Below are 15353 nucleotides of genomic sequence, written 5' to 3'. Positions count from 1 at the left end.
ATCTAAGTAAGACTTTGGCTATTTATTCCATTTACTAGGCAAGTGGCTTATTTATCAATATAAATTATTACATAAATAAAAAGGTAAATTTCTGACTTAATTGGCTTGTTTAAATTTGGAATTCAGAATAATGCGGTTTATAAAACGAAACGAAATAAAAAAAATATCAGAACTCACACACAATAAGAAGCCATACACATAATTCCGTTCTCTAGGTTTAAAATTTTCTTATATTGTTTGGGGTCAGGATGGGGTGGTGGTGGGGTGTGTGATACATTTTGTTTTAAAATAGTTTTGTGAACGTACGTTTTTATACAATTAAATCATTAAATAACGATACCTGTATGTGTATTGAAACGTAGCATGTTATTTAAATTCAAAAGTAGTAAATCCATACAAGTGTTTTATTTTGTGAAATCTATTTCTATATGTCTTATTGTTATCAAATGAAGAAAGTTTGCTAAAACATTAGTAAAACCTGATGGCTTAAAAACTGAATAAGCCAGATCGTTCACATACGGCAAAAATATCTAATACATACTGTAAACATCGAAGTATATAATATAAGCTGCTTGGTACAAAGAAAAGATAGTAACATTAGCATTACTTCATCTACTGCAGATACATACAGATGGCTGTGTAAAATTAATGGACACCAATAAAAACTTTAAAGAGATCATAAAACTTGTTAGAATTTATCGATCTGAATATGCCTTTCGGTAACAGTACTTTTGGCTGTATGTGCGTATTAAACTTTATCTTTGACTATTATTCCCACATGTTGGGACTTAACGTGGAGTTTCTCCCCTTGCTTCTGTTACGGGTTTATGTTTTCATTTTTTATGCTCATACATAGAGGTTAATATACACTGTGCCGAATTTACCTATAGACTTGGCAGACTCAAGCCTGGGGCCTTAAGATCTGGGGGACTTCAAGCCAAGGTATAATAAATTTGACACTGCCATTATGTATACTCGAAGGACGTTTCCATACAAAAAAGTAAATTATATTTTACTCTTATTGACCAAATTATGAATGCAATACAGAAGTCGTACGGAAATACACGTTAACAAAAATTAATGCGTAAATTAATGGCCCCAACCACCTCTCACTCTCTCTCATAAAGGTCGTTAATATTTGTGACTTTTAAGTAATTTAGGTAGTCTTTCAACTATTGTCTGTCTCGAATAGTTTTAAAATATAATCCTGTTAAGTAATCTTTTATTTAGCGTGCTAATGAGCTGCTAATGATCAGATAGAATTCCATAATATCGAGTTTTATAGGAAGCCATGCTGAATAGTAATCTGCCCTTAATATGAGATCGTCAACTATTCTTCACAGGATATTAACTCAAATTTTAGACGTTTTATTATCAGCACCAAAATGAAATGTATATGAAGTGAATATAAGTGTATGATTTGGTTACACAACTGAGATTAATACGTTTTGGTTGAAATCTACCATCGCACGGAAACATTTTAATTTAAAGATACTTTAGAAATGAAATAAAATGGACTTTAACGGTCTACTGCTGCTCCGACTTGGCTAATATGAAGACGGAGGTACATTTAAATAAGTTTGAGCTAGCATTCTGGGGTGATGGGTAGCTTATGAAATTGAATGCTATTTGCACCACAAATCAACATTGACACACCCGATTTTCGCAAATGTCCTCCGAGGAGAGATCTCCGAGCCTCCATAGCCAAATATTCTTCATCCATGACTGTATATATGTGATGGCTCTATAGAACATAACACCGTATTTCTGATGGTGGGGGGGGGGGGGGGGTAAAATTTTAAATTAACATTAATTGATATTGAAAGAATGTTTGGGGTCATACTCTTCGAAAAAGTATATTGTGAAGTATAGTTTTTGTTGTTGAAATTTAGTTTTTCTTTTATCTTTTGGACGCGTCTGACAAAAAATAAATTTGAATACCGAAATGGGGTGTTAAGACATAATTGATTCCTCCCGCCTAAATACGGTCATGATGTAAATAAATTTGATTTTTGATTTGGAAAATTGTTACCCGAGCAATCAGTTTTGTTCCCTGTGACCTTGTTCAAAAGATTTTGAAAAACATTCTTTTGATCCATGCTATTTGTAACAGTTGACCTGGTATGCGACCGTGTCATAAATTCTAGTTTAAACGTGGACGATAGAGATTATCCTGGGACAAATCTTTTATCTTCTGGACCTTCAAAATTTGATTGATGTGTTTTGACTGGCTGGATGGAGCGCCATGTCTTTTAATATTAATACCATATTATCTATTATGATATTTTGAGCTCTGTTGATTTGTCGTGTCATATTGATCAGTCTGACACATTTCGAAACATCATAAATATATTTTTGTCAAATGTCAACACTAGGAAATAGCCTATTTAAGTGCCCTACAGACACATATTTTCAATTTTGGCTCTTAGTTTCACATTCATACTGAACATGGAAATAGTGATGATAGGCTATAAGAATATGATAAAGTGCACCAGTATAAGTTATGACTGTGACGAGGTGATCTATCTTTAAACCCATGTCCATGTGACATTTGAAGCCAATAGAATGCGCGATTTTGGCCCAATAAGACATTCATTTTATGTTATCAATTCAAATAATTTATTGCATTTATTCTGAAAGGAAGAATCATGTTGAATGGACTAAGCATGCGTAACATTTTGACTGTTCGCGCATTTCACCGAACATAATTGATTAGAATTTACAATTTTTATTTTAGAAATTGAATAGATATCAGTTAATATACATTCATATTAAATTAATATTTGCTTTTAGACCCATTTTCGCCTATTTTAAGGTTCCAAAGAATAAGAGCAATAAGCACTTTCAACATGATGATGATGTTATTTGTAAGGCTTTCGGTATCAAACGTTTGATCTGTAGTTAAAATGGTTAAGGGGGCGTTATATGTACATCATGGGAGTAAGTAATGGACGATTATTGTCGGTAAATACTACAGATAAGTAATTAAAGTTTTATACATCTATAATTACTTTCCTTTTCCCATTCGTGCCGTTATTAATCAAGGAATCCACGCTAGAAAGCGATGTTAATTTTCAAAAGATGGTGAAACCGATCTAGCATTGTGTTGAATGCGAGTGATTTGAACGCGGTAGGTAATTAACTTGAGTGGGTTAAGTATATCAATCGTCCATGCGATAGTCCTTGAATCTAACTATTACAATGTCGTTTTTAAGTGTTTATTGCACCAAACATGATAATTAAATTTATCACTGAGTATATGTATAGACATTTGTTTAACACCTTATTTTATGTCTTACCGAAATCCATCTGTTACAACCAACATATGCTAACTTTAACAATAAATTACAATCATTGTGTCTGTAAGTAATATGGGCTATATTATTGCTCAATAAACCAATGGGGGTGGGCAGGGGGTGTGGCGGGGGGTATGCAATACATTTTATCTTATCCTATGCAGGGCTAGCGACAACAACTTGGCGGTTGGCGAGTGCGGGCGAGCCCCCCCCCCCCCCGGGGCTCAACAATGTTTGAAAGATACATGGTCTCCATTTTGGCGTTTATCTGGCGTAACTGGAAACCACTTTGCTAAAACATAGAAACTGAGAATTAACCCAACATAATTATGACATACCAAATACATGTACTAGGTTTTAGTTTTACTGATGTAATCATAGTCAGATGTACACGATTTTGACAGCAATGACGCGCTTACCATCATTGTAACGTTCTATGCCCGGACTATTCTGACGGTGCCGAGAGTCTCAAACGGAACGAGGCCCCACGGCGCGAAGGCCCGGGCAGGTGGCTTGTAGTTTTTAATTCACTAATTTTCAAAATAAAGTGGACAGACAAAATCCGATTCTAATCGTACCCATGCCATACCAGCCACATACAGAAAAGACATCTGGTTTTCTTCAACTTGACCAGCAAGGAACTGGGTATTTTTTTTATTATTAATTTATACCAACATTTTTTTTTAAATGCAGCTTAACCTTTCAAAACAAAAAAAGAAGCGAGTAACCTACCACTGATCAAAAATAATTCAATATTTTAACAAAGCCAAAGACGTTTAGTTGATTAAAATCTACGAAATCAAAGATGTCCGTCGCTTGGTAAACTATAGGTCGAGTGCCATTTTAACTTTCTGTTCTTATGCAAGAAGGCGGTGGGGCTCGGGCGGAATGCGGTTCCAGAAGCCAGCGTTAATATGACCGATGACTGATGTATAAGATTGTTGATAATATGATAGGTTATCTTATACTAAAAACACGAGGGATCTTAACATAGATAAACTTGTCATGTCATAACATAGATAATGTGTTGGTTTACTAATTACGACTAAGATAAGAGCCATGGTGCCTGTTAATAAATGACAAAACGAATTTAATGGTGCATAAAGTAGTTACTATATCAAAACAGAAGCCAAAATGATTCCAGTTTAACAATCGGATAAAAATACTAGAATAACGAATAAATTCTGCTTGAACTACCAGTCAAATACAAGTATCCTTATAAACATTGCGTTTATTTAGAATACAAATTTAGTGGAATTAAGGGAGAGAAAGAGAAATGAGGTTTTAGATCCACTCGACACAAACTAGGTCATTTCGGGGCTAACATGATTCAATTTCATTTCAATAATTCGCTTGCGCGTAGGGGTCTTTAGATGTGGGAGGAAATCGGTGGACCCGGAGAAACCCACGAGCTATAATACTGTAATCTGCACGTGGTACATGCCTTCTATACCATTAAGCAGAACGGATAACAATGACAGGCCTGGGCAGTTCTAATGATCCGTAAATTGACCTTTCATTAACTTTATATATTACAGACTTGATGGACGCCATTACAGAATTAATTATGAACTGTAATTCATGTTTTACATCTAAATAAACATTATTACATGTGGATATTTATAATTTAGGCCTATACACTTTCTTTCAAAACAAAACAAAATGAAATGAAATGAAATGAAGTTTAACGTCCTACTGTTCTGCTCCTAAACTGGGCTAATGAAGACGGGCATACGCCATATAGTGTGCTATGGGGGAAATTTTGCCCGGGCAGCGGCGCTGCGACCTACTCTTATATCGAATTCCAACTGCCAAGGGATCTTTTACGCGTACGCCAATGTGTACACGGGACATCGGTTTTTCCTTCCATCCGAACGACTAGACAGCTGTCCTTGCCAGGCCCTCCATTCTGCATCACTGACAAGGGGAGACCACGCCGGAAAATCTGGATGAATTGTCTAGGCCAATGCAGGGATCGAACACCCGACCTCCAGGCTAGCCAGCCAGCGTCTTACCCACTTAGCCATCGTGACCCCCCCCCCCCCCAAAGAAAAAAAATACAAAACAACCGCCAACAAATTATGAGTAAATGAAGAATAAAGTATAATGTAACGGGTGTTTGACAATTCAGTGGTCGACGTGGAACGTTGAATGGGTGAAATTTAGTACGCTGGATTGGTTAAACGTACGTGTAATGTTAAATGGGTGAAATGAGTAAAGTTGGAGTGGTGAAAATAATGAATCACCTGAATATTTCTTTGATCTTGCCTAATAATTAATAAACTTGTAAAATTGTCGAGTTCGTCTTGATAGGCAACGCTAACAAATCACACATACATGTATGTTTCTTTTACCCTTGGTGTCAAATGTATTACTAAAATAATTCAAACTCAAGCCAATTCCCACCTTTTTAATCCTTTACACAATGACTGGTGGGAAACAGCATGTGCTAGTCTCATGTTACCAGTCTCTCGAATGTTGACCAGTCTTCATGTCTGAGCTCTTGGCGATCTAGACAAACATTAATCCCGTTTGTCGCCTAATTCCATCTGGGTATCAAACCTGAAGCATCATAATTTACACCTGTATCCAACCGCGAAGAGACATTGTTTGCACACGGCGAAATGTTGGGTCATTTGTCCAGCGAGGTTTGTATTTATTCCTTGCTTGCGCGGTATTGTTATTGTATTTATTCCTTGAAAGCTGTTACCAAGTTTGAAAACTGGTGTTAAAATGGGGGTTCAGTCTTAATAGAATGTGGAAACTTATAACTGCAAAGTGTAAGATCCATCGTGCAGTTTAGTCGATTGAATAAACAATGGCCTGTGGCTCAGTTATAAAAAAAATCTCTAGTGCAAACTTATATTATTGTTGACAAAAGCGTTTTATAGCCAGCCTCCTCGCGAAAAAAAAATCAAAGAAGTTGATAAAATAAAACGGGAGAAAAATGCTAAAAACGATGAGAAAAATGAAAATGTGCCCTAGTTAGGGAGGGTCCTTTTGGCTGACAAAAGGACCCCACGTCTGCCAAAAGGGCCCCTCTGGCCATGGGAAAGGGCCCCCGAGTCCGAGTCAATCGTTTTCAATACACCGTTACGGGAGGATATGTCAGAATGCACCAAAATGTTTTCTATTTTACAAAATTTCTCGACCGCCGGTGGCCGGGGGCAGGGAACCCCACCGGGCTCCCCCCCCCCCGCGCGAAAGAGGGCCCTCATAATAGTATAGCCTCCGCCATGATAAACCTTAAAACGCCCCTGATTGTTGATGATCAGTAATGTTTTACAGTGGACAAACCAAGCTGTCGCTTGCTGTTTTTTTCTGTTATTTGTTTGTCACTATAAAAGTTATACATGAGTAGAACTGCCGACTGAAACCAATCAATCTTATTTTTCAAAGTTCATAAAACCATGAAATTGCACAATAAAACATCTGCAGGGGTTGCAGGTGGGTCAGTTATTCTGATATTTCACAAAAATAGATTTTTTATTTGATAAATTGCAAAATATTCTTAAATTTACCCTGCGGTCATAAGCAAGAAAAGGGAGGAAGAAACATTCACCTGCGTCTAAAACTGGATATAGTAATTTACAGCTTCAGATAATAATCTATAATGACTATAGCACGTTGGTGATAAAACGTTTTATGTCTCCAGTCTTTAGATTTAGAGAATGGAATTCTATTAGTGTTTTATAGGTCCGCGACAAATCCTCGTAGTGATCACTAGGGAATTATAAAATTTTAATTACGTTAAAAAGATGATCGAATACCAGATATAAACAAACTATCATAAAGATAAAATGTAACAATCATTGATATGGGTCTGTTAATTGAGTTAATTATGTAATATGAAACTATATTGAGAATTGCCCACTTTTGATATTGTCATTGCACACCAATATATTATTTACAACATATTATCCTACCGTGATATATTATATTAGAATAAATATTAGATTATCATAGATGGAACAATATTGCTATTTGCCTACTTTATTTTTCTATAGCCATTTCCTATTTCATAACAATATAATAATGCAAATTGTTTATAGCATACCGGTATGACGGGCGGATGCGGTCACAATGGGCCATTTATATGACTTACTAAATCCATTTATATGACTTACTAATTCCATTTATAAAGCGCTATCGAAATGCCGTTTGTTTTATAGGCGCACAATAACCGCTATTTGAAACATATTTTTATCGGCTCTTGTCCAAGACATGGAAATTAGAAACACGTTGGCAAGACATAGAGACACATGTTAAATTTGGCCTAAATACATTATTCAGCTGTTGCAAATATTTTACTGGGACATATATTTAAATATTTAGTTTTATTGGTTTCATTATGACATAGATATGGAAAGTATAACTTGCTGTCTTACATTACCGTCCTTAGGCCTACTGTTCAGTGCGCGATTATCAATCGGCTGTTAAAATAAGAAGCAAGTCTTTAATATGTGCGGTGAATAATTATGAGTTAACAATTATCTCTTTCTTTTGGTAACGTACAGGCTAAATCAATTTGGTCGCGTGGGGTTAATTATCAGAACCATGACCAATCGCTTTAAACATTTCGCCAACCAATCAGCGCCGATCCGTAATTTTTATTCACCCAGTTACAACACGTGGTCGTCTGTTGATCACGTGACAGGAACTAGCCATTTTTATAACGAATGAGCATTGACTTCATGACATTGGCGGTTGGTTTAAACAGCATAGCAGCACGTTCGGTAAATTAACAGTTACAAACTTACAATATGGCGACTCTAAGAAAAACCATGCGATTTTCTATCCGTGGAAGAAGATACAGTATTTTGGAAGGAAAGGAGAATTACTATTTCAACACACCAAAATACAACAAAAGAAGTTCTGCTGTGGACGTTACTGACCACACAAACACCAATGACCTGCCAACACGAAGAGGTTCTAAAGTTACCCAATCTGTACGTGATGCAATGGGTACACTTAGACAGGTATGGAAATTTTAAAACATGAATCTTTCCACTTTTTATCATCTTGACCATTGACATGTCAACACTCAAAAACATGTTACCTACGATCGTAACGATGACGATGTAGGTCATCATCCATGATTTAGATTATGAAACTCTTCTTTCGCCTCTTCGGTCGGCAATACCCCACTATCTCACCGGTAGATAGATTATATTGAGCATCAATTCAAGAAGTTTCAATGAAGGGGACTGCAAACAATGAATTATGACAGAATAATTACTGCCACAGGCTTAGTCGTGATATAATAACAACAGTCATCATTGTTCAATTGATTGTTGTAATATTATTTGATTCTAAATACCAGTGTGACACCTTGTGACCTTGGTTATACTATATATGTGTCAACCACAGTTAAGATTAAAAATAAATAAAATATCCCTAACTGAAACTGGTACATAGAAAGTAACAAAAGTTATACAGTCAGTGCTAATTTCTGATGGGAGTATCAACATTTATTCTTAATCTTAGTAGTCATGATCTCTATGACTGCTGTTCTATAATATGTTTTTTTTTTCCTTTTTTTTAAAACAAATTATGATTATGGATAATAAGTACTGTGTAATAATATATTGTTTTTGAGTTAAGCAAGTAACACTTAAAGCGTATTCAGCATTCACCAGTTGGTAAAATAAATTTACTGGGGAATGTTCAAATTAAGATAATTGGATTTAAAATTTGAGACAAATCTGGTTTCAAAGATATTAACAGCCTCTTGGACCTCTTCTTAAGAAAAATCATATATGGTGTGATATGAATAGCATTTAGTTACCTAACCACTGTTCAGTACTTGGTTGACTATTGAGATATCTAGTAAACATTCAACGTTTAATGTTAACTGTTAAATATCCATTCAGCCTTATTCTCAAAACTTAAAATAGAAATTAAATTTGTCTACAATATTGTATAGAAAATAATATATTCAGCCTATATATGTTATGTAGGCTACCGTGGGAAGAAATTATCATTTATTTGATAAGATTAAAAAGCTTCTCTAAAATAAATTGCAAATACACTTCAAAGTAATCAGAAAACAATGGTGTGAATAAAGAAAATCCTTCATGCAGACTCTGTTAATCTGAAGTGGAAGTCTTTATAAAATCACTGAACATTCAGTCATCCAGATCACTCCATTTATTAATGAATAGACATCACTAACTAGGGTTCCCATCAATGGGAATGATTTCAGAATAATTCAATCAAAGTCAAACTTACAAAAGTCTTCTCTTTGCCACCTCTTCTGTGGTCATTTCCTGGTTTACATTGACAATTAAAATCTGTTTAGTTTATAAGTTTCGAATAAGATTAGCATATTTGTGAATTAAGAGTAGCAGGCAAAGTATGGACAAGCGAACAGATGTATGGCTTATTTGTTGATGCAGGCAGAGAGAATCGACATAAATAAATTTCTTGCATTTGAATACTTATTGAGACAATTGCAGGTTAAAGTTCAATTTAAATAAACTACACAATGTAGGTTAAAACTGCATTTGCTTTCTGCCATGTTTAATTGGAGTGAAGGGTAGATAGTAGATAGAGCTGTTGGCAGCATGAAGCGGGAGATTTAAAATTTAAACATGATATCATATGACTCAGACTAGTCTGTGTCTGATGAGTCAGTCAGCATGATAGATTATGATACAAGATAATTATTTCTGACATTTTGCTACATTTTGTATTTGAATGGATTCATAAGTTATCAACACATGTATATATTGCATTTTCGACACTTACAATTCATTTTTAGGTAAAGATTAAGTTTAAGTGATCTTTTTGTTATGCCCAAGGAACAAGAAATTGGACAATTTTTCCACTATTACTTTTCAATAACAATTTATATTTACTTGTCAATTACATGTAAATAATTGAATGCTCATTGCATTTAATTTGATGTTGACCTATGATACATTAAGGTTCTATCTATGTCTAGTAGTTAGTTTGATTAGTTATGTTTGATTATTTGTTGTACCTACTCTCAGTTTGACAACCAATAATTAACAGATTATAGTAAAAACATTTCGGTAAAAGTCAAGTACAATAAAAACACTAAGCTAAATGAGGTGGAAAAAAGAGGCTATATTGTTCAACCACTGATGGTATTTATCCTGTGATTAAGAAACAAAGACACTTTGATCTAGGTCAAAGCAGTTTGGACCAAGCACTCCTTGATACAAGAAACTTACCCTTAGGCTTTGGCTAAAAGAACCTTTAAATATTGACTGCATTCCAATATGAGAATAAACTGGAAAATTATATTGTTAAAGTTACATATATATAACTTATATATCATGTTCCTAAACCTGAATGATTACTGTGCTTGCATTATTTATTTTAATTGCTAATATACATGTACATGTACCATAAAAGTGTGGCATATCTAAAACCAAACATTGGTTTAAAAACCATATTTTATTCATATAAAAGCTTATATAAATTTTCTTCATATATGTTTATGTTATTTACTTTTGATATATCAAGAATATGATAATGTACTTGTTTCTTGACGATGAAAGTTCAATTCAACAATGTAAATTAATAGGATAAATAAATGAGTAACAAGCCGTTCTAACCACCACACCAACTAACTAAATTACATTAGATATACAGTTAAAGTTGAAGAGTAATTATTGAGTATTTATTTATTTGATTAAAGACGTATTCCAGTCGTTCACAAAAGTGATTTTCTATGTGTCAAAACGTTTTGTTAGTTTTAGATAATCATGAACTATCCTCAAGAATTTTTGATAGGGACAGAACCATGTGACATTTCTAAAATTACGCAAGACCTATTTGTTTCTACAAATGTGCTGATTTTTTTGTTTGATGTGAAAATTTCTTGATTTACGATTTCATTAACAAAATAAACAGAAATATATGAGTTGATGGCCACCTTTACTCTTGTAAAAAAATAGAAAGTGATAGTGATTTAATGGTGTATCTGTTAGTACAAGATCTTTGATGTTATGTAAAAGTACATTAGTTAACACTAGGGGGTAGGGGAGTAAACATCTTGACATTTAGAGTAATCCCCCTTTAGTCTCCAGCATGCCATCTGCCATGATATTGGAGCCAAGTGAAGATAGATCAGAAGGAGGTGTGGTACCCCAGTATGTGGTATTGTAAAAAGACCTGTTGTTACATACCTGCTGTTCAGACTGACATTAAATAGCTAGATGAGTTGAGTTCATTAAACCTATGTTATCAATTGGATGTAGGCAAACATTGATAAATGATATACATGTATCATGTAATTGGTGTCATTTAGTCATCAACTCAGGTAATGACTGCTTTAATGAGAAAATGGCATAAGTACTGTACATAACATATTACAGATAAAATGTAGGTCAAGAGATTGTGTGATACATTATAGAACCTAAGAACAGATCAATGTATTTTTTTTTCAGAAATTTCGTATGTCTACTAGAAGACGAGTTCGATTACAGAGTGCAAAATCTCCCAAAACACCATCAAGACGTCGATCATTACGACTGTCATCAGTAACACCACAGAAGGATGTGAAGATGTTGTCACCATTCTGTATTGATACACCAAATAAAATAAGATGTGGTACCAGACAGAGGCAACAGTGGTAAGTTTTTATACTAAAGATAGGGTCCTGTTTCTTGAAATCTTAACTAAAGATAAAATCCAAATTTTAGTAAATACTTCAATTTTGATTGGCTAAGTGCTAAAATCAATCTAATATTATCCAATCAAATTACTAAAATTTGGATTTTAACTTAGTTCAAATTTCGTGAAACCGCCCCTAGGTTACCTACAGGTAGTTAATTTTATACAGAATAGCTATATTAGCAGCAAGCTTGTGACTGTAGTATCTAGTAACAAAAGGGTTAACCCTACATGTAGGTTGGTTTACAATTAGTAGCTTTGCATGGAATATGAGCGAATTTAGACATTATATTGTGTTTTTCAGTGTATCATTAGAGACACCAACAAGACTGAGGAAAGAAGTTGAAGCTTTAACAGCTAATATGCAGGCACTGAGTGCTTTAACACCAAATACACTCCGAGAAAGAAGTATAGCAAGGTTAGTTATCATTTGTGTAGTTTTTTTAAAGCCAGTTTGCTTAGTTATAATTTTATAAAAGAATTAAATATTTTGTAATCAAATAGAAATAAAGCATTAAAAAAAAACTAGATTCAAGGGAGTATTACTCTTTGTTCTTATTTGTACCTGTTCATGGTGCCAAACTAATAATTGAATGCATATTTTCACTCATGGAATAAAGATTAATATAAACTGTACATTTTCAGACGTACTTCACCAATGCTAACAAATGGTAGTTTGAAATCACGCCAAGCCAGAAGAAAAATAGAGACAACCATTATCTGAAGAGTATGTGGTATCTTTGCTAAAGGTGCTGATCTATGTCAGTCGGTGCTTTGCAACAGTAATTTTTTTTGCACTTTAAGCCATTGTCATTGTCCTATGAATTAACATAATTTGTAAATAATGAAAGAATTTCAAATAAATGAAAACTTTAGTGCTATATTATGTGCTGTCTGTAATGTACTATGTTGTCTAACTGAATCACTAGTATCAAACCAGTATTTTAGTATTGTATATCTTCCTTATGGAGTGACTTTTTAAAGGTCAGTTAATATTAAAACATACTAATGCTATTATTGATCATCCGCTTTTAAGAAATTACAGATAGTATTATTAGTAGATTCATTTTGTCTGTGAACATATTTGAAAAAGAAACTAACTTTCAATCATACTAAAACTTACATATTGAATAAATACTCAAATAATAAATATTATAACAATAATATTTGAATATCCACATTATAATTATACATAATTCAACAAACTTATAAAGTTCAATCAGTATTCAAATGTATTAATTTACTTTAAGTATAAGATGTGTTTCTCTCTTATATTCATGTACATAATAAAAATATCACCAAAAGTAACACATGACAATATATGTAGATAATTAAAATAAATAATTGTGATTTATTGTGTATAAATGTTAATCCAGTGATTGAAATATGAAATAGGGGCCAACATATTTTTGGTCGGCTTCCTGGGGAATTAAAAATCCATTTAGGATTAAAGGTCGAAGCAATTTTCTAAAATACTTTAATTGAGTATCTATACAGTTATTTTCATCATGTCCATAATTCTATATAACTGCTTTATAATAATTGTTATAAGTAAATATTACTGATATATATGTTATAGTATTATATCAGTATTTTTGTTAACCTATCTCTATTGTATGTATGTATCTACTTTTCATACTCATTTATAAATGTAATTTTGTTCATCCTATACAAGTATATGTATTATTGTATTTATCTTGTCTTTCATTCTTTTCTGTTCTATTCTCTTTTTCTATCTTCTATTTCTTCTATTTTTTGTTTTGTAGTATACAATGAATTATTACTTGAAGCATAAATAAATTTATGTCATCAGATTAAAAAGCTTAATGCTTGAAGAACATTTTGTTATCTTGTGTATTTATTACTTTATTGGTAAAAGATCAGAGGAGAGCTCAAAACCCAGTAGTTTGGGAGTAACAATGGAAGGGGATTGGAGAAACCATCACTACTGTGGAAGCAGATGTTTATAAACCATCACTACTGTGGAAGCAGATGTTTATAAACCATGGGCTACTACTACTAGATAGATAGCCCTACTCATTGTCACATTTAATACAACTTTCGGTAAATTGGCATCACTTTCAAAGTTTATTGTCAAGGTTAGGATGTAAAGAATAATTAGGCCATTGACTGAATCGCGATTTGTGATAAGCACCAGCTTAGCCGGCTACATCCTCAGCCCCACCAAATTTTATGAGCTGGTACGGGCCCGCATCAGGTCTAGAGATGGTCAAGCTGACGCTCACAGTCACACATTGACACAGAGCTCAGAAGTATTATTATATTACCACATCCTCAGCCCCTCCAAAAAATTCCATATAGCCCCACCAAATTTTACGAGCTGGCTATGGGCCCGCATCAGGTCTAGAGACGGTCAACCTGACGCTCACAGTCACACATTGACACAGAGCTCAGTCGTATTATAGTACCTACCATAGATAATATGGTATTATCTATGGTCGTACACAAAAAAAAGGCTGGAAAATCCTGAGCCACTTTCTTACTCTTAGCACACACCTGGATATTAACTGAGGATCTTGGGATCATTGAGCCAGCGCCTTAATCATGTCTGGTGTAGAGAATTATGCAGTAGTCAGTTGGATGTGGAGGTGCCCGTGATCGTAACTTGATTCTACAAACCAATAAAAAAAATTCAGTTTACAAACCAGCCTTGGTCTCATTGTTTACCTTCACAACACTATGTTGGCTTGTTCGCTGGACTATTAGGAAGTTTGCAAAATATTTAATATAACAGAAGTGTCACGCACACAAAAAGATGTCCTAAAACATCTTTTTGATGGGATAGATGTTTTTATGTATTTAACAATTTTCTTTGATTGGTGGATAAATAAAGCAGTCATCAAGGGCAGATACATGGATGAACGATGAATCAATGGGATGGCTGAATAGTTAGCGTGCGCGCGCTGTATCATAAAGTCTGTCATTGAGTCGACTGGTGTGGTTTCGAATCCCTGGTTGTACGTGACATGGAGTAGGGTCGCCAGTCTTACCTCGTGGGTTTTCTCCGGGTCCTCCGTTTTCCTCCCACTGCTAAAGACCCCTACGCACAAGCGTATTATTGAAATAAAATTAAACCATGTTAGTCCCGAAATGACCTAGTTTGTGTCGAGTGGACGTTAAACCCCATTTCTCTCTCTCTCGTTAGTGGAGTGAGACCACTGGGGATACCGAGATTAGTTATTAATGGTATATAACCAAAGTCATGCTCACTCCAGAGAGTAGTGGACAGTTATCCAATGATGTTCACAGAGGTTTTCTGCAAAAGCTGTTCCTTGTGTAATCCCCCCAAAATGAAGTACCTTGCCTGGACAGCTATGTTTTTATTTGAGTTACATGGCATGTTGAATTCCCCCGACTCGCAGATGAGATCTCCTCATTCCAAAATTTATT

At 34.4% G+C, this 15353-nt stretch overlaps 1 protein-coding gene across 1 annotated transcript; it reads left to right on the top strand.

The window, feature by feature from the left end:
- The first annotated feature begins 7927 nt into the window (after nt 1-7927).
- Nucleotides 7928-13704, top strand: LOC126823388 (uncharacterized). Its single transcript, XM_050552207.2, has 4 exons — nt 7928-8275; nt 11717-11901; nt 12247-12360; nt 12588-13704. Exons 1-4 carry the CDS (start codon nt 8060-8062, stop codon nt 12664-12666), a joined length of 594 nt encoding a protein of 197 aa, XP_050408164.1. The 5' UTR covers nt 7928-8059; the 3' UTR covers nt 12667-13704.
- Nucleotides 13705-15353: the final 1649 nt, after the last annotated feature.

The sequence above is a fragment of the Patella vulgata genome, chromosome 6 (genome assembly GCF_932274485.2).
Source record: "Patella vulgata chromosome 6, xgPatVulg1.2, whole genome shotgun sequence".
Taxonomy (NCBI): Eukaryota; Metazoa; Mollusca; class Gastropoda; family Patellidae; genus Patella; species Patella vulgata.
This window is presented reverse-complemented; position numbering and strand designations above follow the sequence as displayed.

What these genes read in the sequence shown, in the direction of transcription:
- LOC126823388 (XM_050552207.2), top strand. Translation starts at nt 8,060, where the DNA reads ATGGCGACTCTAAGAAAAACCATGCGATTTTCTATCCGTGGAAGAAGA. An exon ending in CAATGGGTACACTTAGACAG is followed by an intron (nt 8,276 to 11,716) that starts GTATGGAAATTT and finishes TTTTTTTTTCAG; the next exon opens with AAATTTCGTATGTCTACTAG. An exon ending in CGAGAAAGAAGTATAGCAAG is followed by an intron (nt 12,361 to 12,587) that starts GTTAGTTATCAT and finishes GTACATTTTCAG; the next exon opens with ACGTACTTCACCAATGCTAA.